The 24,348-nt window shown below is 45.9% G+C and overlaps 2 protein-coding genes across 4 annotated transcripts; one reads left to right on the forward strand and one right to left on the reverse strand.

Annotated features, from left to right (window-relative positions):
- The first annotated feature begins 1,525 nt into the window (after nt 1-1,525).
- On the forward strand, nt 1,526-2,334 carry HEPN1 (hepatocellular carcinoma, down-regulated 1). Its single transcript, XM_054441080.2, has one exon. The coding sequence runs from the start codon at nt 2,034-2,036 to the stop codon at nt 2,298-2,300; it is 267 nt and encodes an 88-aa protein (XP_054297055.2). The 5' UTR covers nt 1,526-2,033; the 3' UTR covers nt 2,301-2,334.
- On the reverse strand, nt 1,742-18,510 carry HEPACAM (hepatic and glial cell adhesion molecule). 3 transcript variants are annotated; one of them, XM_054441077.2, is made up of 7 exons: nt 18,219-18,510; nt 6,976-7,317; nt 5,979-6,260; nt 5,590-5,683; nt 4,995-5,068; nt 4,638-4,708; nt 1,742-3,704 (listed from the first exon to the last, which is right to left on the reverse strand). In XM_054441077.2, the coding sequence occupies exons 1-7, from the start codon at nt 18,301-18,303 to the stop codon at nt 3,402-3,404; spliced, it is 1,251 nt and encodes a 416-aa protein (XP_054297052.1). In that variant the 5' UTR covers nt 18,304-18,510; the 3' UTR covers nt 1,742-3,401. The 3 variants fall into 3 exon arrangements, with proteins under 3 accessions (XP_054297052.1, XP_054297051.1, XP_054297054.1); XM_054441076.2 differs by having other exon boundaries at nt 4,839-5,068; XM_054441079.2 differs by having other exon boundaries at nt 3,402-3,704; nt 4,638-4,705.
- Nucleotides 18,511-24,348: the final 5,838 nt, after the last annotated feature.

Here is a 24,348-nt window from a genome sequence, read left to right on the forward strand (position 1 = left end):
TGATCACTCATTGGATGTTTGTTGTTATGAGGGTGCTTTTTTTGCGTGAATAGTTGTTCAATCTGGTGTTTTTGCAGGGAAGACAAAGAGTGGAGGCTTCTATTCAGCCATCTTGCTTCACCTCCCTTGGTAATCTCATATTTAATGAGTGCTAAGTACTTTGAGCTCACTGTGCTTTTAAATTTTGTTTTACTTCTGGCTGCTTAAAAATTTCCCCCATCTCTGGCAGGCAAGTGGCTCACGCCTGTAATCCCAGCACTTTGGGAGGCTGAGGTGGGTGGAACATGAGGTCAGGAGCTTGAGATCAGCCTGGCTAACATAGTGAAACCCTGTCTCTAACAAAAATACAAAAATTAGCCAAACATGGTGGCACGTGCCTGTAGTCCCAACTACTCGGGAGGCTGAGGCAGGAGAATCACTTGAACCTGGGAGGCAGAGGTTGTAGTGAGCCTAGACTGTGCCATTGCACTCCCGCCTGGGTGACAAGAGTGAGACTCCGTCTGAAAAAAACAAATTCCCCCATCTCTTGAAGCCAGCAATGCAAAACAAATATCATTTAAGCAGGACCTAATTGTTTTGAAACAGGAAGACCTCTCAAACATCTAGTCTCAAGTATTTAGCCGAGAAGTTCCACATATCACTTTTTACCTATTGCAATCTGGCTTTAACCCCTACTACATGTCTGAAACTACTTATGCCAAGTCACTCAATGTTTTCATTGTTGCCAAATTTAACATGCACTTTTAACTTCATTTCATATGTGAGCCCCCTGCCCTTGCAGTCTCGAATGCTCCCTTTTTCTTGAAACTCTCTTGTTCTTTTGATTGTGTGATATAGTTGTCTCCTATATATTCTCCTCTCTTACTGGCTGTGCCTTTTTAGACTTCTTGGTGAGGTCCTTTTAAACTTTCTACACATACTGATGTCCTCAGAAATCTGTCTGCAGCTTTCTTCACCTTCTACTTTGTATACTTTCCTGAAATAATTTCATCAGCTGCTAGGCTCAGTACCCTGAATTCCCCCACATCGTGTCTTGCATTTCCAAGCTTTTATACATGCTTCTCCCTCTGCTTGGAGTGTGTCCTCTCATACTTTTAAAAACCAGATTAACTAACACGTCTTTCTAAGAAAGACTCAACTCAGGTCTGTTCTCCTCCAAGATGCCTTTGCTGACATCTAATCTACATGCTCCCAGAGCACCTTGTATCTACTTCTGCCATTGCATTTTACACACTATATTGTAATCATCTGTTTACTGATCTGTCTTCCTGACATAGTTATGCTGTATCAGCAGTGTCTAGCACAGGGCCTAGTCCATGATAGATAAACAAATGTTTGTTGAATAAATAAAAGAACACCTGAATAAGTAAATGAATGAATGGGTAAGTGATTTTGGAATGGACAATTTGGGGTTTAGAAAGAGGGTAAAGGAGGTGAAAGAAGAGGAGAAGAAGGGAAATGACTGGTATATTTAAGCAGCTTGTTTTGTTACCCTTGTTTATGTGGAATAAAGTTGTCATTTCATTTCATCAAAAGTTTATTGAGCATCCAGTATGTGCTAGGCACTCTGCTGAATGCTAGTAATACAAAGATGAAGATGAAAACAACACAAAAACAAACAAACAAACCCCACTTCCTTACTTACCCCTCCCACCCCCAATTTAAGGCAGATTTGGCTTAAGCCTGGCAAGCTGGCCCCTCAGGGATTCAGCACCAGGGTATGGCATGTTCTCATCTCACCCTAACCTTCACCTGTGCGTCTCAAGGCTGACAAGCAGGTACTCCTTATCCAAGTCCTGCTGCCTCTGCCACCTTCCTGAGAAACTTTTCCCCTACATGCATTATCTCATTATGGATGAGGCACCTGGGAAGTTTAGGGGAGCTGCGAAGGCACACCTGCTCAAATGAGCCTGGGGAAGTGCCGAGGGACGGGGAGCTGAGACAGCCATGCTGTTGGGGTCAGGGCAGAGGGGGCAAACTAGAAATGTCAGTGCCTTTGGGGCTGAGACAAAACTTGACCTGGTGTGGAGGTGATGGGTAACAGGGGCCTTGGAATTGCTCCACGGGTTGATGGCGAATCAGAGCTGGAGTTTAGGAGGCTAGGGATGCAAGGACCCTTGGAGGCATTAAGGAGGAGGGGACAGAATACGCAGAGGGCCTCCTTCTCTTTCAGCTTTTTAATTGCCCTCTCTCCTCACACAGTAGATTACTGCCACTCCTATGAACTGTTCAATAGGTGGTGGCATGGGCATGTCCTGGCTACACAGCGGCCCAGCCTCTTTATTTTGATGTTAGTGTGATTAGGGAGTCTGCCCTTTTTCTGTGCCCTGGGACCTGAGCATGTGGGAGCAGGGCAGATGGGTGGCAGGAGGCCAGGGGTTGGATCATGTTCCCCCGAAATGCTGGGAAGCAATAAGCCTCCTCCCCCCCATCATTTCTCTGGAGATTAGGACTTATTCTCACAGCTGGAGGAAGCTCAACAACTTTCCTGAGGACAATGATTGTTTGAAAGGCTTGTTTTGTAAGGAAGCCAGGACGAATATATGAGTTTGATGAGCTAAAACGGCTCCTCACTTGGTCTAGTTTTCTGGGCCAGGGGAGTAAGTGAAATTCACTTCTTTACAAGAATAAGCCCGTCCATCTCTTTTATGCATGAACAGAGACAGAAAGAATGCTTGGCATGGCATGCCTCTGAGGGAGGCTCTGGGAGGAGGCCAAGCTGGCAGGCTCGGGTTCTTTGCCCTTGCTAGCGCCCAGGTCAGAGGGAAAAGGAATGTACTCGTACCCTTCCCTCACCACCTTGTAGGTCCCCAGGTACCAGGTGCCCAGGAAAGAAGGCCTTCAGAATGATCCCTCCAGCTCAGAACAGCCCCTGCACACCCAGTAACCGGCATCTGGCTTCTCCTTAGCTTAGTGCAGCTTTGGATTTTGGGAAAGTGGCCTCTCTAATCTGAGCTTGCAAAAAAACAAAGTGCCCCAGCACTCAGGCATTTGTTCAGAGGGAAGGGTGGTGGGTGGGAAACAACACAGCTCCCTAGGAAGAGCACAGGATAATCATGGGGGTTAGGTTACTGATGTTAGTTTCCATAAAACCCTTTTGGGTATTGGGCCAGAAATGTAATAATCTATGTGGTCCTAAGAGGGCACAACCTATACCAAGTGAGAACACAGCCAGTAAACCGGAAGCAAATGCGACCCGGTTTCACCACATCAACACTCTGCCGCCTCCGCGCACCCGCCTCCGCCTGCGCATGCTCATACACGTTCACACCCGAGACACCCGCGCCCCGCCGGGACCTCCCCTCGCCCGCAGCGCGCCGCGCCCCGGCTTCCCAGCCCCAGCCCTCCCCCGGGCCACTGGCCGCAGACCGCGGGCGCCTCTCAGGGGGTCCCGAGGCGGCTCAGGCGCTGATCTCCACCGGGCCGGCCTCGTCTTGCTCGCGGATTATGTGCACGCCCGCAGTCCGCAGTGTGCGCGAGGCGCTGCGCGAGCGGCCGGGCGAGCTCGGGGCCCTGGGCGGCGACGTGTGTGTCCGGCCGGTGGCTGGGGAGCGCGCTGGGGAGCGCGGGTAGCGGCGGGCAGAGCGGATGGGCAGCCCAGGTGAGCGGCCGGGCACGGCGGGCGACACGGAGTAGCCGGGCGGGCCGGGCTCCGTCGCGCTTCGAGGCTCCGGGGCCGGGTTCTCCTCGGGCTCCGGGGAGTCCTGCAAGGACACGCGCCGCAGGGGTCAGGGGACAGTCAGCCCAGCCTGGGAGCGCGCCTGGTGTTAGAGCTTGCTGGAATTCTGAGGGGAGGGACCCAGTTTCCCTCTGCACGCCCACCTCCTGGAAGGCTGTAGACAGGTCTGGTTTTCCTGGCGTTATGCCATGGGGCCTCCTAGCACATAATAGGTGTTTAAGTAAATGTTGAAATGCGATGATTTGAGTGCTTTTCCCCTTTACTCTCCTCTTTCCACCCGTCGTGGACAGCCTGGGACAGAGTTAGTTGTGGAATACTGGGGAAATCACCAGAACTGGTGTCCAAAGACCTAGGTTTGAAACCTAGATCTGCCACTCATTGACTTGTTTAATCCTGAGCAAGTCATTTAATCTCACAGCCTTGTTTTTTCTAATCTCTAAAATGTGCATGACACAAGTATTTCACAGGGTTATTCTGAGTACTATAAAGCAGGGGTCCCCAACCCCAGGCCGAGGACTGGTACTGGTCCGTGGCCTGTTAGGAAGGGAACGGCAGAGCAGGAGGTGAGCGGTAGGCCAGAGAGCAAAGCTTCATATGTATTTACAGCCACGCCCCATGGCTTGCATTATTGCCTGAGCTCCGCCTCCTGTCAGATTAGTGGCTGCATTCGATTCTTGTAGGAGCACAAACCCTATTGTGAATTGCGCATGCGAGGGATCTAGGTTGCACGCTCTTTAAGAGAATCCAATGCCTGATGATCTGAGGTGGAACAGTTTCATCCTGAAACCACCTGCATCACCATCCATGGAAAAATTTTCTTCCGTGAAACCAGTCCCTGGTGCCAAAAAGTTGGGGACTGCTGCTATAAAGGGATAGGAATATAGTATGGCTCCCTAGCACCAGTCATGTGGGAGGGGCTAACTGCATGTTTCTGGGTACCCAGTCCAGAGCCGCTCACCTTGTCCTTCAGGATATAGAGTGCCATGGGGTTCTTCCGTTCCTGCTCACCACTTCGAGGGAGGGTGTCTGCTGCACAGGGGAGAGAAGCGGGTGGCTGGCCCAGGTACAGACTCTCCCCACCAGCCGGCACCTACTCTCTGTGCTTCCCAAATGGCCCGCCACAACCTCCACCAACATATCTGAATATCCTGGCTCCTACCTTGGCCAAACCTCTCCCTCCTCTGCAGTCTTCGTGCAGTTGGTGGGGGAAGGGTCCCTGCAGAGCTGTTTTCCTTGTCGCCCAGTTCTGCCTTTTCCCAGCAGCCCACTGATCTGAGTGTTGATGGGAGGGGTGAATGGGTGGCTGGGAGCTCACCTTCTGGTTTCAGGCGGTCATCATTCTGATCCATGTATTCCAGGGAGTTTTGCTTTTCTAGCTTCTTCTGTTTCCTGTGAATCAATTCAGCCCCACCATGAGCCGAATTATTGAATGTGAGCAGAAGATCCAGCGGGGACACAGGGAGGGATCTGATGGCCATAAAAGAGGCCTTGTGACAGGAAGATGGGCTGGGTACAGTTCCTGAGCTTTGGAATGAATCACATCTAGGTTTGCACCTTGAGTCTGTCACTAGCGTTGTGACTGTGGGCAAGTCATTTAACCAATCTGAGTCTCAGTGTCATTATCTGTAAACTGCAGATAATCATACTTAAAAGGTAGCAGGCTAACCACAGCCACAGTGCCTGGTCCCAAAAAAGGTGGTTGGCAAGTGAAAAAAACTATTGTTACTGGTGCTGGCGTTGTGGGGGCTTTGGAGCACAAGATGCTGTTGCATACACAACGGAAGAATGGGTCTCTTGGAAAGAGATGCAGAGCCCTGGGAGGAAAGGCATTTAAAGAGACTTAAGAAAATAATGGGGCTTAGGTTTAGGATGGATTGAAGGACTCAGGTGCTCAGGAGAGTTACCCAGACCTTTTGGAGGGTTTCCAGCAGGCACAGACTGTCACCAAGGTCACAAGGAGGAAGATGCCTCCTGTAGACAAGATGATGTAAAGGGAGCTTCTTCCTAGGGAGAGAGAGAAGCAGAGAGGCAGGAGGGACTTCAAAGGGGCAAGATGTGGTGAGCAGAACTTCCTGCCATGGAAGGAAGAGATGGGTAGCCCCAGGCTGCATGCCTGGCTGATGCTGGTGGTGGAGCTTGCACAGAACCCATTGGCCACCTGTTGGTGTCCTCCATGGATAGTTGGCCCATCTCTGTTCCCCTCCCCCCAGTGACATTTCTTTGGGATGTCCTCAGTCCCTCATGGTCACCTGCCTCTCGGGGCTTTGAGTCCTAAAGGAAAGTCTGCAGGGAAACTCACTGTATACGGTGATCTTGACGGGCAGGCTGCGGCCCTGGCTGATGGGGTTCTCCACCACGCAGCTGTACAGGTCATCGTCCTCCATGAGCACGCGGGTGATGGTGAGCACCTTTTGGTCGGGGGACAGGAGCATTCTCGAGTCATTGAGGAGGGGCTTGCCATCCTTCAGCCAGGTGTAGCTGGGCTTGGTGCCATTCTCGTGTGAGCAGTTCAAGGTGAAGGCCTCGCTGAGCTCCAGCACAGTGGTTGAAGCCACCAACACCTGTGGCCTCGAAATGGGCACTGAGCCGCAGGAATGGGGGAGCCTGTGAGTCATTGGCTAACAAGTGTCTCCCTTCCCCTTTGTAGCTCCCTGCCTTCCAACACACCTTTAACAGTACCTTCCAACTCAATCTGTGGGCTGAGAAGACTTCAGACATCCTAGTCCAGTTCTTTCCCATCACTTATTCATTCGTTCACTGACTATTTATGGAGCACTAACTAGGCACAGCGGGTACAATGCTGAACAATGCAGACATGGTGTTGCCCTCATTCCCTCTTTCCAAATGCCTTGCCATGAACCCTGGGCTTTAATGTCTTAAACTGACCCAGCCAGGAAGATATTTCAGCTGGGCTAAGCCTAGGTCCAACTGTTTAGGTTCAAATCTTGGCTCTGTCACTTCTAGCTGTGTGACCTTGGGCAAGTTATTCAACCTTTCAGTGGCTCACTTTCCTCATCTGCAAAATTAGGATAATGATATTAACTATCCCCAGATTATTATAAGCATTACATGAGTCAACATATGCAAAGCACTTAGAATAGTTTCTGGCACATGGCAATCACTCTACATGTTAGTTGTGCTGTGCCTGTCTGCCAACTTCTAACATCCACTTGCCTCATTCTCAGCTCCCAAGTGCCTTTTGGGTTGGTTTTCCCTTGGTCTAGCTGGTGCGCTGGGCAGACCCTTCCCCAGTCCCACCTGCCAGTCTTGCCTCTTTCCCTGCCAGAGCGCTTTACCATCTACAGTAAGGTTGATGGTCTTCTCCCCAGTGAAGGTGTCGTCGGTGATGGAGATCTCGACCTCATAGGTGCCCTCATCGGCCAGCTGCAAGTCGCTGAGAAGCAGGGAGCCATTTTCAAAGAGCCGGATACGGTCTCGATAGTCAGGCCGCAGTGTGCCGATGACCTCCGTGCCAATGGACTGCACCACGGTCACTGGCTTGTCCCGCTTCAGCTGCCACTTCACTACAGGCCTGTCGCTGCTGGTACTGCTGTACTGCACAGAAAGCAGAGCCGACTTCCCCACGGTGCCATGGATCAGGCGCACGGGGCTGGTGATGTTCACCCCCTCCAGGGGGTCTGTGAACAGAGGCCCATGAGGAAGAGGGAAGCATCAGGCCCTGGGCTCCTTAGCCCACTCCCAACTTTAAGCCCTCTGATCTCCCAAAGCTTCGCCTCTCTGGCTCTTCACTCCCTGCCAATCCTGGCTTCTTAAGCCTGGGTGCTATCTCCTCCCCCATGGTAGCTCTGCACTTCTGCCCCTTTGTTCTCTCTCACAGCCATCTCATGGCCTTCAATCCTTCTTCCACCCGGCCCTCTGCCTCTCCGGCACTTTGTCTATTGCCTTTCTCTTGTGGCTCACCCACACCCTATGTGCTCCATTCATAAAAATATTTATTGAACATCTCCTATCTGCTGGACACTTTTCTGTGTCTTTAGGATATAGCAATGAGCAAAGCCAATAAAAATCCCTACCCCTATGAAGCTTATAGGTCATTAGACCTCTGGGTGAATTTGTCAGATCTTCTTGATTGGGGATTGGGAGGGTGAGGAGATGGAGAAAGCATGGAACACAGATTCACAAAGAAAGGAGCAGGTCATGAGACAGTGCCAGTAAAGGGAAAGCTTAGGGGCCTGAAGACCCCTTTCTAGTTATACCGAGAGCCTCTCCCCGTTTTTTTTGCGATGCATGTAGCATCTTACTAGGCTCACTCTGTGCAGAATAGTCCTGCAACTAGGAAGGTGGTTTTGGGAATTCACCCAAACTCCAGCCCAATCTGTACCCCTAGAAGAGGGATTTGGGATGGGTAGAACAAAGAGCTTAGAATCAGAAAAGCTTTTTCAGGCTGGGCTCTACCTCTTACTGGCTATGTGGATTTGGGTACTCATTCTTCTCATTTGTAAAATAAGGATAATAATAACAAGGCTGGGCACGGTGGCTCACGCCTGTAATCGCAGCACTTTGGGATCTGCCCACAAGATGGGCAGATCACCTGAGGTCAGGAGTTGGAGACCAGCCTGGCCAACATGGCAAAACCCCGTCTCTACTAAAAATACAAAAAATTAGCCGGGTGTTGTGGCACGTGTCTGTAATCCCAGCTACTCGGGAGGCTGAGACACGAGAATCGCTTGAACCCAGGAGGCAGAGGTTGCAGTGAGCTGAGATAGTGCTGCTGCATTTGAGCCTGGGTGACAGAGGAAGACTCCATCTCAAAAAAATAAAAAATAAAAAAATAACAACAGCAACTGCCTTATCAAGCTCACAGGATTGGAAAGTACAATATGCATATTAGTCATTGTCATATAGCAGACAGAACACAAAATTGAGCAGAGTTTTGGGCCTTATTATTGATACATGACTTAGGAGGGTCCCATCTCCTTGGAGCTCAGTTTCCCCATAGATAAAAGGAGTAGTAGGCTAGATGGTCTCATTGGTTTGTTCCAGCCTTGTAATTCTGGGATTTTACCACTTGTCCAATGGATGCCCTATCCAGAGGGCATTTCAGAGACCTCTTAGGAGCTTTGGGATCTGAAAAGATGCTGTTATTTGGTGTCACCTGGCCTTGTAAAGCAATCCAACCACCCGAAGGAGGGTCTTCTGGAGAGGACGCCGGTTGGGAGCAGGGCTGAGTTTAGGTGAATAGACACATACACGCCAGATTCTCAGTCCCTCTGCACCCCCTGCCGCTTCCTTTGATGGTATTCCCTCTGAAGCTCCCTCATTCTTTCTGACCCGTATTTCTCACTCTGCTGCTGCTGCCGTTCAGTGTTGAGGAAACTGAGCTGTACCTTTTAATTCCTTATTTCTCTCCTCGTGCTTGGAGGGCCCAGACCAAACCAAGAGGCAATTAAACGAAAAGGTTGGTGGTGAAGATCAAAGCAAAAAATAATTTTTTTTGAGACAGAGTCTTGTCCTGTCACCCAGGCTGGAGTGCAGTGGTGCAATCTCAGTTCACTGCAAGCTCCACCTCCTGGGTTCACGCCATTCTCCTGCCTCAGCCTCCTCAGTAGCTGAGATTACAGGCACCCGCCACCACGCCCGGCCAATTTTTTTGTATTTTTTCGTAGAGACGGGGTTTCAGCATGTTAGCCAGGATGGTCTCAATCTCCTGACCTTGTGATCTGCCTGCCTCAGCCTCCCAAAGTGCTGGAATTACAGGCATGAGCCACTGCGCGGTTACTAAACATATTAGATCCATTTTTGGAAAAAGTGCTTTGCTGAGTAGTGAGCTCCTCATCTTTGGAAATGGCCAAGGAAAGGCCAACTATTTTTATACCTTGCTGGGCCTCAGCTTCCTCCTCTGTATAATGAAGTAGCAGGACCCTAAGATCTCTAGCGGGGCTTCTTAGCTCTGACTTTTTTTTTTTGACAAGGTCTCACTGTGTTATCCAGACTGAAGTGCAGTGGTGCGATCTTGGCTAACTGCAACCTCTGCCTCCCAGGATCCAGCGATCCTCCCACCTCAGCCTTCCAAGTAGCTGGGACCACAGGCATGTGCCACTATACCCGGCTAGGTTTTTTTTTTTTGTATTTTTTTGTAGAAACGGGATTTCACCTTGTTGCCCAGGTGGCTGGTCTTGAACTCCTGAGCTCAAGCAATCCACCCGTGTTGGCCTCCCAAAGTGCTGGGATTACAGGCGTGGGCCATTCACACCTGGACTTAGCTCTGACATTCTATGATTTGTTACCTGCCAGGAATGTTAGAACCACAAAACCTTAAAAGTAGAAGAAACAGGCTGGGCACAGTGGCACACACCTGTAATCCTAGCTACTATGGAGGCTGAAGCAGGAAAATCGCTTGAACCTGGGAAGTGGAGGTTGCAGTGAGCTGAGATTGCACCACTGCACTCCAGGCTGGGCGACAGAGCAAGACTCTGTCTCAAAAAATAAATAAATAAGTAAATTAATTAATTAAAGCAGAAGAGACAGCTCTACTGATTAAAGCTGAATGTGTGAATATCATATGCTTGCTGTTGAACGAAAATCTTAATTTGGGGCAAGTAAAATAAACAACATAAACTATTTTCAGATTTTTAAAAATTAATGATACTTTCTTCCCACAAAATCTTAAATAAAAACAGAAAAGGACAATATGGTTCCATCTCACCTGCTTTGGTAGAAGAGGTGGTGGGGATGAGTCCTATCCCCCTCAATAACCCAAGGAGCAACTGGGAATCCCTATTGGCTCTGTGCATCAGACTAAAGTCCATTTGGCCACATGATCCATAAGGTTTCTTCCAATTCTTAATTTATGTGACTATCAACTGCTAGGTCCAAGGCATGGCTTGATTTAGAAAAACAAACTTTCGAATTTCCCTGAGTAGGCAAATAGGCTTTGGTATGTATAACAAGAGGTGGCCCTGAAAAAAGTCATGAGCTTTATTAAAGGCCACTGGGGTGATGATCAAATAGCTGGGGAACATCTATCCCCTTTCTCAGGACCCAGTGTGCAGCAGTATGCTATGCATGTGAGGGTTACATGTGCAGAGCCATCCTGGAGTTTAGTAAATTGGTGTGTGAAAGAAAAATAAATCTTGGGGCCCCAAAATCACTAAGCTAAAGAGAAAATCAAGCTGGGCCTGCTTATGACAAACCTGCCTCCCATTCTATTCAAAGTCACCCCTCTGCTCACTGAGATAAATGCATATCTGATTGCCTCCTTTGGAAAGACTAATCAAAAAAAGAAACTCAAAATAATGCAACCATTTGTCTCTTATCTGCCTATGACCTGGAAGCCCTCTCCCGACTTAAGAGTTGTCCCATCTTTCTGGACTGAACCAACGTTCATCTTACGTATGTTGATTGATGTCTAATGTCTTCCTAAAATGTATGAAACCAAACTATGCTCTGACCACCTTGGGCACATGTCATCAGGACCCCCGAGGCTGTGTCACAGGTGTGCATCCTCAACTTTGGCAAAATAAACTTTGTAAAATAACTGACACCTGTCTGAGATATTCGGGGTTCACAGGTGTAATGTCCCCAGGCACCAAACTTTGAGGATTCTCATTTCCTTCTTCTGGGAATCTGGACAGTGACAACCTCAAAAACAAGTGGAAGGGATTTCCCCTCTCCCTTCTATCTTCTGTGGCCTCCTGGAGCTTCCCTGGCTTCCATGCTCTCCTGTCCCATCCAAAGTCTTAGTAGCCTTTTTGCTATGTATTTCTCCCTGAAGCCTTTCTGCCAATTTAAAGTTGATTTGTTCTGGATAAAAATACTGGAGGAGTTATGGCCTACAGATTGCCTGAGGCTTACTCTCCTCTAGATAAGTCCCCTCATCATGCCTGTGAACATGGGCATGTCCGTGGGTCAAAAGGATGTATCACACGTGTTCATAAGTGAATGAAGGAGTCTTTCTTGAAAGCTGACAGAGAGAGCAGTTTGCTGAGCAAACAGTTTCCCAAAAACTCTAGCCAAAATCATGCTCTGTATTAAGTTCAGGGTTTCACAACTTTCAAGGGACACACAGAGAACTGGGACAGGAGCCAAAGCACGACACAGAAATGAGGAAATAGCTCACAACTAAGGTCCAGAGTGGAAATAAAAGGACTAGGACCACTCAACCTTGAGAAGTGATTAACTTAATCATTGTCTCCAAGGCATCATAATATAGAAAGTTTCTGTTCCCACCAGAGGCTGAAGAAAAGGAAATGAGATCTCAGCAAGTTGTACCCTATCAACCTCAACAATGCAGTACTGGGGTAGATCGGTGGCCACTCCTCAAGTAGGATTTTGAGCTGCTGCGATGCCGGGGAATGTCAAATTTTAGGGTATAAGAATGCACCTGCAGATAGCCTTGGCTTTTCTTAATGGGTCGTCCTTTAGAGAAATCATCATCCACTCATTTTTATGTGCTCCCTTTGCTGGGCCAAAGTTTCTTTTCGCCAGTATTTGTCTTAAATTTACCTTTTAAAAGTGTCAATGGGGTAGTGCCAAATGTGTGTTCTAGGATTTGGTCTATACACACCTTATCCATATTCCCTAACACCAAAGGCTGCTACCATGTCCCTTTTCATCTGAAAAGTTTTTGGTTTAGTTTGGGTCTGTCTCCATAAAGAAGTCTCTTCATCCTTTTGGCCATCATAGATACCCTTCCTTGAGCTTTTTCCAACTGTATTATTCCCTTTTATGGTGTGGTAGCCAGAACTGCATCTAATAATCCAAGGGCAGAACACCTCGGTTTCCTAAAAGGAAAACATATTGTTTCTGCTTTTGGTTTTTAATATTATTCCTAATTAATGAGGGTCTGAGAAAACCACCCCCCTCCTTTGCTGTTACTGTATAGGTGCATCACTTACTGTGTGATGTTGGGGCTGCTGTGTTGTATTCTTACATTGTTATCCTGTTGAGGCCTACAAGTCATTTGAAGTGCTAATTATTCAGGGATGTGAGAGAAAACCAGGAAACAGAAGCTGTGAAGAAGGCTTTTGGGATCCAGGAAGAAAGGAGCTGGTAGCTTTTTATCTACAATCTAAGGAGTGTAGATGTTCAGGAATGTGTACTTAGTTAATAGGTATTAAGATGGCACACAGAGAGTTACCATGTTTGTGGACTGGAACAGTCACTCTTGTTAAGCTGTCAATTCTCCTAAACTGATTTATAATTTAATACAATGCCAATCAAAATCCCAGGAGGTTTACTTTGTGATCTTGACATGAAGATAGACAAATAGATCAACAGAAAGTCTGAAAACAGACTTAAATATGATTGCTCAAATGATGACAAAGGTGATACTGCAGTGCAGGGAGAAAAATGCTTTTCACAAAATAGTGCTGGGCCATGTAGGATAAAAACGAATTGACTCTTACCTCACACCTTACAGAAATATTAATTTTGGATGGATTGCAGATCTAAATATGAAAGGTAAAACAACAATGTTTGAAAAAGAAAACAGACTATGTCCTTGACTTGAGGGCAGACACAGATCTCTTATAAAGGACACGAAAGTGGTAACCATCAAAGAAGGACATGATACATTAGACTCAGTAAAATTAAGAGCTTCTATTCATCAAAAGATACCATTGTGAAAGTGAAAGGCAAACCATAAAGTGGGAGGAGATATTTGCAATACATATATCCTATAAAAGGCTCATATGCAAAATATATAATTTAAACTCCCACAAGTTCACAATTTTAAAGAAATTCAAACAACACAATAGGAAAATGGGCAATTAATTTTAATAGAAATACAATTTTAAACTTCTTTTTTTTTCAGTGACAAGGTGTCACCCTGTTGCCCAGGCTGGACTGCAGTGGTGTGATCATACCTCACTGCAGCCTCAAACTCCTGGGCTCAAAAGATTCTCTTGTCTCAACCTCCCAAGTAGCTGGGACTACAGGAACACACCACCACACTCAGCTAATTAAAAAAAAATCATAGAGAAGAGATCTTACTACATTGCCCAGGCTGGTCTTGAACTCCTGGCCTCAAGCAATCTTTATGCCTCGGCCTCTTAAAGTGCTGGGATTACAGATGTGAGCCATCACACCAGCCTTAAACCAGAATCTGATACCAGTTCATACCCACTAGGATGGCCAAAATGAAAAAAAGACAATACAATTATTGGGAAGATATGGATCATCTGAAACTCTCATACATGTTGACAGGAGTGTAAACTGATACATTCATTTTTGAAAACCGTTTGGCCAAGTCTGTGAAAGCTAAACACACAAATACCCTATAATTAAGCAATTCTACTCCTAGGTGTATCCCCAAAAGAAATGCCCATATCTGTTCTCCAAAAGACGTGTACTATAATAGGATGTATAACAGTAACAACTCTGTTCATAAAGCCCCAATGGGGCTAAGTTGGTTGGGTTGGTTTGGAAACAACCAAAGTGTCTATCAAAATTGAATAGAGAAATAAATTGTGGCATATTCATACAATGGAATACTATACAGCAGTAAGACCAAACAAACTACGACAACAATGTAGATGAATCCTACAAACTTGGTGTTCAGACATAGAAGACTGAATACATATGATACCACTTATAGAAAGACATGCAAAATTAATTTGTATTAGAAGTTAGGATACCACTATAATCCCAGAGGGAAGGCAGTAGTAACTGAGATAGTATGAGGGTGATTCTGAGGTGCCAAAATGTTCTGTTTCTTGATCTGAGGGTTGATTACATGGGTTTGTTAACTTTTTAAAGGCTCACCAAACTGTATCTTTAGGCTAAATGTACTTTCTTGCATGTAATTTTTAATAAACAATTTAAAAAATGACAGCACCTACAATGTGGGAGTGAACTTGGGGCTAAAGAGCATGGAACCCAGGTAAGAGACTTGTTTCTATTGGGTCCCTAGAGGATGGAATAGTTCTTGTATTACAGAGAATACAACCTTGAAAATCAGCTTACCTACATTTACGGCATGCTGTGCCTATGTCTGTCAGTTAATGTCCTGGTCTCCAGGAAATTTTTATTTGAATGTTTCGTAAATTGGAATTTAAAAATTGGGAAATAAAAATGATGAATTTAGAAAAGCTTCATTTGTCCATGTCAGGGGCAGAGTATTAAAGACTGTGTGCTCCATGACGCCTCAGGGCTAGCTTGGTGGTGTCTGCCATAGTACAAGACTAAGGTAAATCTTGGGAAGCCAGGGCAACATGGTCCAGTCTCCCCTTTAGTGCCAATCCTAAAAACTATATTTCCCAGCCAGCTTCCCTTGTTGTTAAGTATGGCCGTGTGACTGAGTCGTAGCAAAGAGAACTAGTGCAAGTGATACGTATCACTTACAGACCTTGTTTAGCAAAGTCTCCCTTTTATGTTTCTCCATTAAAAAAATAAAATAAAATAATCTACCTGGAAGAAAAGAAGATAAACCTCATGGTGATCTTTGGAAGGACATGTCAAAGTTGATAGGGCTCCATTGGCTTGGTCCCTGAAAAACTCCATGGAGTAGAGTCCTTCCTCTTCCCAGGCCTAGTCTGAAACTACAATGGACTATCACATAGTTAATGCCAGGAACTTAAATTTTGGAATTTATTGGTCCCAGAAGCAGACATTTTCCTAAATAATATATTAGGGATGGCAGGGATTCCTTCTAGAATCTCAGCTCTTATTACTCTTTAGTCCACAGCAGTACAATGGCCTCTCCCAGCACTTACCTCTTATCTATCATAGGTCATTAACTAATATCCTATTAGCATAATTTACATTATAATTTTTTTTTTTGAGAAAGGTTCTCACTCTGTCACTCAGGCTGAAGTGCAGTGATGTGATCATGGCTAACTGCAGCCTTGACCTCCCTGGTTCAAGCAATCCTCCCACCTCAGCCTCCTGAGTAGCTGGAATTACAAGCATGCACCACTAGGTCTGGCTAATTTTTACATTTTTGTAGAGATGGGGTTTCGCCATGTTGCTCAGGCTGGTCTCGAACTCCTGGGCTCAAGCCATCCAACTGCCTAGGCCTCCCAAAGTTCTGAGATTACAAGCATGAGCCACCGCTCCTGGCCACATTTAGAATGTTTTGGTGTATTTACTAAGTGACATTTTTCCACATAGAATATCTTTGATCACCTTTTGTTTTGTCCCAGTCTTACTGACTGACGTGATCTTTCTATAATTTTTTTCCTTACCATTGATTTCCTTACCATCGGAAATCATGGTAAGGAAATAATTGATTATTATTATAATTGATTTCCTTACCATCGGAAAGAGTTTAGGGCCATCTCTGCTTTGTGTATTTGTGTCGTTCCTATTCTCAACTCACTGTCTCCATACCTTCAGCTCTCATTATTTCTTCAGCTCATTGTCATTTCACCAAAGGCAACAGTAACCTCTTAATTGCCTTATCCAATGGGCTCTTTCGGGTCTTTGTCACATTGGATCTCTTTGACACATTCAATGGTATTGATTTACTCCTGAAAACTCTCAACTCCCTTGATTTTCTGGGACAGCACCACAGGCTTCTAGTCCTTCTGTCTCTCTGACTGTTCTCTCTTTGTCTCCTTAATGGGCATTTCTTCCTCTGCTTCCTCTACAAATCTTGAGGTTACATGATGTTTCATTTTCATCCCATGTTTTTCCCCTCCTAAGTAATATTATCTATTCTTATTGTTTTAACTCTCACCTATGGGCTGACGGCTGCCAAATACCTCTCTCCAACACTGACCTCTCTGCCACCCAACTCCAGGCTATGTAACATCTTCACACGGAAGCCTCATAAGTATTTCAATCTAAACATGTATGATACTCATTTTTTTTGTTTAAGGTTTCACACAGCAATCCTCCTTCCCTTCCTAAATCCTCCTACTTCCTACAGGTCACTAGCTCCTGACTTTACCTCTAAAACATTTTCTCAACATGCCTCATTCCCTCTATCTTTATTATAATTTCAGTCCGTGTTATTTCTCCTATTTCTGTCTTGATCTATTGCAATAGCTTTTTGACTTGTGTTCCCCTCAAATTCATACGTTGAAGTCCTAACCCCCAAGTACCTCAGAATGTGACCTTATTTGGCAATGGGGTCACTGCAGATCTAATAAGAAGGGATCATACTGGAGTAGGATGGACCTAATCTAGTATGTGTCCTTATAAAAAGGGGAAATGTGGACATAGACATGCAAACACGGGGAATGCCATACCAAGACTGGAGTGATGCTGCCACAAGTCAAGGAATTACCAGAAGCTAGGAGAGAACCCTAGGGCAGAGCCCTCCCTAGAAGCTTCAGAGAGAGCATGGCCCTGCTGACACCTCTATCTCCCACTTCTGGCTTCCACGACTTTGAGATAATGCATTTCTGTTGTTTAAGCCACTCAGTTTGTGGTATTTTGTTATAGGAGCCCTAGAAAATGAATACAAACTTCCTTTCTTATTTTATTTGCCTCCAGTTTCCCCTCCAATGGCCCCCTGCAGACTGAGTAAGCTATCTGAAAGGTACATGTAACCCTGACAGTTCCCAAATTAAAAACCGCTCACTCCCTCACCTCTCAATCCCCAGATTATGAGTCTGGTTTACAAAGCTCTTGCCTAACTCAATTCATGCTTTTCTCTCCGGCAGTGATGAACTGCTGGGCTCTGACTAAACACTTGATGTTATTTCAAGCTGTTGACCTTTGCTCATTTCCCAACCCTAACACCCACTTATACTCCTACCTTTTTTCCCATCTTTTAAAATTCAGTGCACACATTCCTTCACCAGAAAACCTCCCCCTGATATTCCCACACCCTGTGTCCTACCCTACCAACCCCCCCTCCACCAGCACCAGCTTCCTGGATGGGGTAGGTGACCTTTCTCTGATTGCTATGCATTCTCTGCATAATTGACTTATGATAGTTCCTGCAGTTTAGTAAAATGATCTCCACATCTGTTTGCCTCACTAAGTTGTGAATTCCTAGGTGCTCTGTAATTGTTTGTGTGTGTGTGTGTGTGCGCATATGTGTATGTACTCATAAATAGGTATATTTAAATAAGATCACTTCTTGAAGGATTGGTAGGGGGCGGTAGAGGAGGTAAGCAGCTATGGAGTGGAGTGAATTGTGGATAGGTGGGTATGACTATCCCACACTAGGAGGCTCATTATCTCCAAAGCTTCTTTCATCTGCCTTACTCTTTTACACTCAGAGAAGCCAGAGTCGGGGGCTGGGGAGGTACAAAAAGAAGATTTCCCCTACCCCCACCCCTCAAGCCCCACCACAATCCCTTGGAAAGAATGCCAGACTGGCCCACGCCAACAAGTCATCCCATACGAAATGGCCCAGTGCCCGCCATCTAATGTACTGAATGCCGTGGGAGCTCCAAAGTCATGCAGCCTTTTGGGGGAAGGGGGCAGGGGCCGCGCGGGAGGCACACGAAATAAAGAAATACGTTCAACGCTAATGCCTGAATTCCCTGAGATGCTTCCCATGGCAGCTGAGCTCTCCCCGACTCCTGCCCCAAAGGCATTCAAGCCCTCCACTCTCCCCTCCGTCTGCTGTAAAAGCCCCGGGTCCTTTCTTCAGACCCATTCTTACCCTCTGGCCTCCTACCTGTCTGGATCAGAAGAAGGTAGACAAAAGGAGCGAGGCGCAGGGCCCTGGAGGCTCTGGACAGGGCTCCCCTTTCTCTCTTCATTTTGGGTGGCGTTCTCCAGCTCTAGTGCAGACAATTAGCATGATTTCTCCACTCTGGGCACGTCCCCTTTGTACCACTCGGAGTTTCTCTGCCCGAACACAACCCTGCCAACTTCCCTCTGAATACACAGAGCTCTGTGTATTGCTGGACTTGTTCTTTCCTCTCCCTCAGACCTGGCATTTTCTAGTTTCCAAGCCCTACATCCCCAGTTTGGAAGCAGGTATCTGCTTAGGAGATAATCTCCAACTCAGGTTCCAGCATGGGGGGCACTGGCAGCCCAGCAGTTGGTTGCTTGTCTGTGCTAAGCCTCACTACCCGGGGAGATGAGGATCTGGGCTCAGAGCACTGAGCTGGGACACACACTTAACTGGACTTTGTGTCCCAACCTACCCTGTCTCCACCTCACACTCCTTCTCCCTGAGGAGGAGGGTACATGCCAGGACAGACCTCCAATAAGCTCTGAAAAGGGAGGGAGAAGAGCTTTTAAAAAGCTGGGAAGTGAAAGACTCCAGAGAATTGCTGAAGAAATGGAAAACCCCTGTTCCATCCCAAAGGAAGAAGACTGGAAAACAGCTTGAATTCTATTACTTTTACACTTGTCTTTCCCTGGCTTGGAATTTTCTCTTCTATCATAGAATCACATAGATGGTGGACACCTCTTTCCAGAAGCCACTCTGTTCATTCCCCTGCTTTCAGCCAATTTTCCAGAACATGTCTGAGCCAAATGAAGGTCATCTTCTAACAGCCAGCATCCCGGGGTTCTGTTATCAGCTTAACAGCCTAGCTGTGCCCTCCTGTTTCGAGGCTGTGAAGAGGAGAAACACCCTAGCTCTACTCTGAGCCCCATTGACGTGTTCACACCTTTTCATGAGGGCGGCCAGGGGAATGAATGCCTAGTAACTGTGATCTTGGGATGGGCTCGCAACCTCTTTGAGCCTCCAAGTTCTAATCTGTAAAATGGGGAAAAGAATAGCTTCCTTGAGGGGAATTGTTGGGAGCATTGATGAAGATTTGGTACAGAAGAGTACCTAGCAAATCCTTTGTTACAGAGATAACATTTTAAACTTTTTGAAAATTGCCTTTTCTTGTTTCTTTTTTCATTCATGCTGGGATCTTTATATTTTTGGGAGACCAAACTTCACAACTTCCCTCTTGGTCATCCCTAACCCCTGGTCTTGGTTTTGTAAATGCAGCAATTATCTCTCTAAATATTCTTTTTACATACTGGAGAAAGCCTGAGTAGGTCAACTTTCTAGAACTGAAACATTATTACATAGCCCTTCTGAGCCTCGGCAGAGGGAGAAGAGTTGGGAAGCACTGAACTTCACAGAACTCTCTGAAAACATTCTGAAATATATAAAGAGGATTCTTTTTTCCTTTTGCATTTCTGTGTTTATGACTTTTTCCTAGACAACTCAAGGCACCTTTCTTCCACCGGAAGAGCTAATGTTATTATAGCAGGTACACGAAAAGAAAGAGTCAATATTCAGCTTCTGACATTTAAAATAGCATTTCAAAGTCCGTAGCAAGATGAAAGGCTTAGCCAGTCTTTGTAAGGGACAAAAGAGCATTCTAATTTTTTTAATCTATCCCTTGACATATCATAGATCAGCCTGTGGACTGGAACACAGAGTCCTTCTGGAGTGTAGATAAATGGCCTCTTTGCCTGTGATGGCTGGGCCTTGAGGCTTAAGGATGGGAGTAAAAGGAGGATGCGGTGTTTGGGAAATAGAAAGCCCGAAGTCTGCCCTTGTTATCCTGAAGCACTGTGGAAAGAAAAATGTGCTAGAGGGAGACTAAGAGGATCTAAGTTCTCAATATCCCCACTTCCCTGCCCCAGAGGTGGCTCTTTATACCTGCACAGAATTTGCAAGGGCTTCTAGGTGTCCAGAAGCCCTAGAGGAGACTCATAAGTGCTGAGAGGGTAAAGAACTGGCAGGTATATACCCAAAGGACTATAGATCATGCTGCTATAAAGACACACGCATGCGTATGTTTATTGTGGCACTATTAACAATAGCAAAGACTTGGAACCAACCCAAATGTCCAACAATGATAGACTGGATTAAGAAAATGTGGCGCATAGACACCATGGAATACTATGCAGCCATAAAAAATGATGAGTTCATGTCCTTTGTAGGGACATGGATGAAATTGGAAATCATCGTTCTCAGTAAACTATCGCAAGGACAAAAGACCAGAGACCGCATGTTCTCACTCATAGATGGGAATGGAACAATGAGAACACATGGACACAGGAAGGGGAACATCACACTCTGGGGACTGTTGTGGGGTGGGGGGAGGGGGGAGGGATAGCATTAGGAGATATACCTAATGCTAAATGGCGAGTTAATGGGTGCAGCACACCAGCATGGCACATGTATACATATGTAACTAACCTGCACATTGTGCACATGTACCCTAAAACTTAAAGTATAATAATAAAAATAAAAAATAAAAAAAAAGAACTGGCAGGAAGCAGAAGATTGAGCAAAGGCACTGCCATGTATGGGGATTCTGAGGCCAGAGGCAACAGCTGGGACCACCTACTGCTGTGGTGGGAGCCTCAGGTAGCTCATCAGGCTAGGAAAAAATATAGACTCTGAGTAGAGACTGGTGGGAAACCTGAGAATACCACACAGGTCCACAGACACTGTCTCCCCCTGTTGCCACAAGGTTACTTGAGCCACACCATGTATATTTACCCCAACTCTTATTAGAGAGGAGCTGGGATTGGGAGAGGACATTGGAAAGACTGCTTGAGCAATTGCGCGAGCTATCCAAGCAGAGACTGAGCTACCTAAAGACAGTGTGAAAATGGTTGGATCCGACTGGGCTTACTGAGATGGAATGATATTTTCCTCTGCTACCCTGGGGGGTGAGAGGTTCATGTGGAAGATCACAGCAACTACAAAGACATAAAGGCCTTTCCTTTCCTTTGTACGTCGGAATGTACAAGAAGCAATTTTGCAATCTTGCTTCCAGCGAATGAGTAGGCCTTTAGAAACTTATAATCATCTACTTATGTGCCTTTCTCTCCTAAGAAACAGAGAACTCTTTGATTTAAGAGCTGTCTTATTTGTCTCTCTGTCCATAGTACCGAATACAGGGCAGGCACATAGTAGGTACTCAATAGGCAGTTGCCAAATACTGAATGGATAAGCCCTTGCCTTAGTTCCTTTAGAGGGCTTCTCAAGCAGCTGGACGACTGGGGGTTGGGGGAGCAAGCAAGGGAGTGAGGCCACAGTTTGTGGACACATATGAGGCATCCCTTGGGAATTCCCAGAAATAACCGGGGCTCACTTTGAGTGGGGACACTGATCCAATAGGCAATTGATTTACAGAAAGATAAAGTAACAGCTTCACACATGACACAGAGTGTTTATCTCAGCTGTCTCGGCTCGCCTTATGTTATCCTTCCTTGTGTTCTTTGAGTTTTTTCCTCTGGGTATGTCTGTCTCATGTAATTGTTGATGATGCTGGCTGTTTTTTTTTTTTTTTAAGGGATATTCTGACTATTAATGTTACATTTCTTTAATGTCAAAAGTATATTTAGTTAGTCCACATGTCCAATTTTTGGATCAGAAAGTGTGGTTATTGCAGCCATTTCCTCATGAGCCTGCAAGCCTCTCTGGAGCAGGGAACATAATTCTTCATTCCTCTGGATCTCCCCATGGGGCCCAATTCTGAGCTCTGCATAATGAGGCTGCTCCAACAATGGTGTCGACGGCAGTCATCCCTTGCTCAGCCAAGGCCCACCGCCCTGCCTTCTCTGAGCACTCTGACAGATTCATTTCCAAGGGCACTGTCCTCTTCTGAGCAGCATAGCCCAATTCTCTTGGCCCCTTCACTGCACACAGTTGCTTCAGAATACTCCTTATTTGGAAACCCCTCTGGGGCTCTGGAATCTGGACTCCTCTCCCCTGCAACAGTGGCAGCCCTGGCTGCTGGTACTCACACCTCTGCACTGAGCACCCAGGCAGAGCCCCTGCAGCTCAGGATGGAGCGCCTCAACACACATGCATCCACCAGCAGAAACTCAGAAGTATCTGTCTTCTGAGAATGGGAAGAAGGAGGAAGCTAGTGATTTTAACCAAATCATCATCCGATGCAAACCTCTGTGACAGCTGGCCAAAACAACAAATAAACAAACAAAAAAGGAGGCTAAGAAGTTGTAAAACTGAACCCTGTCTTCCACGAACTGAAGGTCTTGTAACAGTCACAGAGCAGTGGACTCACTGTGCAGCAAGAGACACTTATGATAACCTTGTCTCACTTCTCTATTTTTTCAGATGAGGAAACCAAGGAGTAGCGGGGTTAAGTAATTTGCCCAAAGGTAAACGGCTATCTACTGATGGACCCTGGACTCCCAGTGTTACTTAAAAACAAATGAACAAGCAAAAATCATCTAAAAAATTAAATTACTTAATAGTAAAGGCAAGAAAAAATAACACACATGAATGACATGTGAATAAGTACCATCTTAAATAACTCTACTATTAGAAGTAAGAGTGTCCCCACCCACCTGGCCTGTTCCTCTGTCTCCAGGGAATAATGATAATACTATAAGAGAGATTTAGAAATCGCCCTTACTAATAATATCCCATCAGTGGTGATTTTTATGTTTAGCATGCCTCCTCCTCCCCTTCATTCACTTCCTGCTATTAATTGAGCCATATCCGTCTCCTCCACTAAATTATGAACCATTGTTGGTAGCAGAATGAGAAAAAGCCTTCCAACCAATGGCACCAAAATTCCTGTGAGTGAGGGAATTTTCTTTAGCAAGAAAGATATCTTGATATGCCACATGAAGTAGAAGGTAAGACCTTGAGCATTAAGAGTCAAGGAACAAAAAGATAAATTGCTCCTCGTTAGAAATAAACAGGAATTTGGGGGCAAGGAAAGTGCAAAGCGGAGAGAGATGAAGACAGGAAGAGGGGATGGTGGGGAATTGAAGAAAATTTAAGAGCAGCTTGCATTGTTACACTGTATACCTCCCCTCCTTTGTCTTCTTCAAAACTTCAACTTGAAGAAAACTTCTTCTTCAAAACTTTACTACACTCAAATGCAGTATGTGTGTGTGCTTCTAGCCAATAAAATATGGCAAAGGTGATGGGATAGGCACTCTCTTGATTAGGTTACAATATGGAAGACACAGACCAGAGAGAGATTGTCTAGTGTACCACCAGGGCATGAGAGGACCCTGTGGCAAGGAACTGCTGGCCTCCTCCAGGAGTTGAGAGCAACTGTCAGTCAACAGCCAGCAAAGAAAAAAAAAAAAAAAAAAAAGGAACCTCAGTGCTACAACCACAAGGAACTGAATTCTTCCAACAACCATATGAGTTTGGAAGAGGACCCCCCCAGGCTCCAGAAAGGAACTTGGACAGCTGACACCTTAATTGAAGTCTGGTGAGAGACCCTGAGCAGCAGATCTATCTAAGCTGTGTGTGAACTCCTGACTCAAAGAAACTGTAAGAAAATAAACGTATGCTGCCAGGCATGGTGGCTCATGCCTGTAATCCCAGCACTTTGGGAGGCTGAGACAGGCAGATGGCTGGAGCCCAGGAGTTGGAGACCAGCCTGGGTAACATGGCAAAACCTCGTCTCCACAAAAAAATACAAAAAATTAGCTGGGCATGATGGTGTGTACCTGTAGTCCCAGTGACTCTGGAGGCTGAGGTGAGAGGATCCTTTGAGCCCAGGAGGTTGAGGCTCCAGTGAGCTGAGATTGTACCATTGCACTCCAGCCTGGGTGACAGAGCCAGAACCTGTCTCAAATAATAATAATACATGTATGCTGTTTTAAGCTGCTAAATTTGCAGTATTTGTTATGTAGCATAGAAAATGAATACAATTAGCATGTGTGCATTTATACTGACACAGAGGACTGAGTTCCAGGTTTGGTACAACATGGTATGGAAAAAGGACGGCATATGTAGAACTGTGAAATGAGCTCTAAACTGACTAATTCAGCTGAAGCAGGAGTATGGAGTCAGGGATGATCCTGAAAACCTAGGCCTTCAAAAATTTGAAGAAATATTGGTA

The sequence above is a fragment of the Pongo pygmaeus genome, chromosome 9 (assembly GCF_028885625.2).
Source record: "Pongo pygmaeus isolate AG05252 chromosome 9, NHGRI_mPonPyg2-v2.0_pri, whole genome shotgun sequence".
In the NCBI taxonomy this organism is placed as follows: domain Eukaryota; kingdom Metazoa; phylum Chordata; class Mammalia; order Primates; family Hominidae; genus Pongo; species Pongo pygmaeus.

What these genes read in the sequence shown, in the direction of transcription:
- HEPN1 (XM_054441080.2), top strand. Translation starts at nt 2,034, where the DNA reads ATGGGTAACAGGGGCCTTGGAATTGCTCCACGGGTTGATGGCGAATCA.
- HEPACAM (XM_054441076.2), bottom strand. Translation starts at nt 18,303, where the DNA reads ATGAAGAGAGAAAGGGGAGCCCTGTCCAGAGCCTCCAGGGCCCTGCGC. An exon ending in CGTCAAGATCACCGTATACA is followed by an intron (nt 5,684 to 5,978) that starts GTGAGTTTCCCT and finishes CTCTCTCCCTAG; the next exon opens with GAAGAAGCTCCCTTTACATC. An exon ending in TGCTGGAAACCCTCCAAAAG is followed by an intron (nt 5,069 to 5,589) that starts GTCTGGGTAACT and finishes ATTGATTCACAG; the next exon opens with GAAACAGAAGAAGCTAGAAA.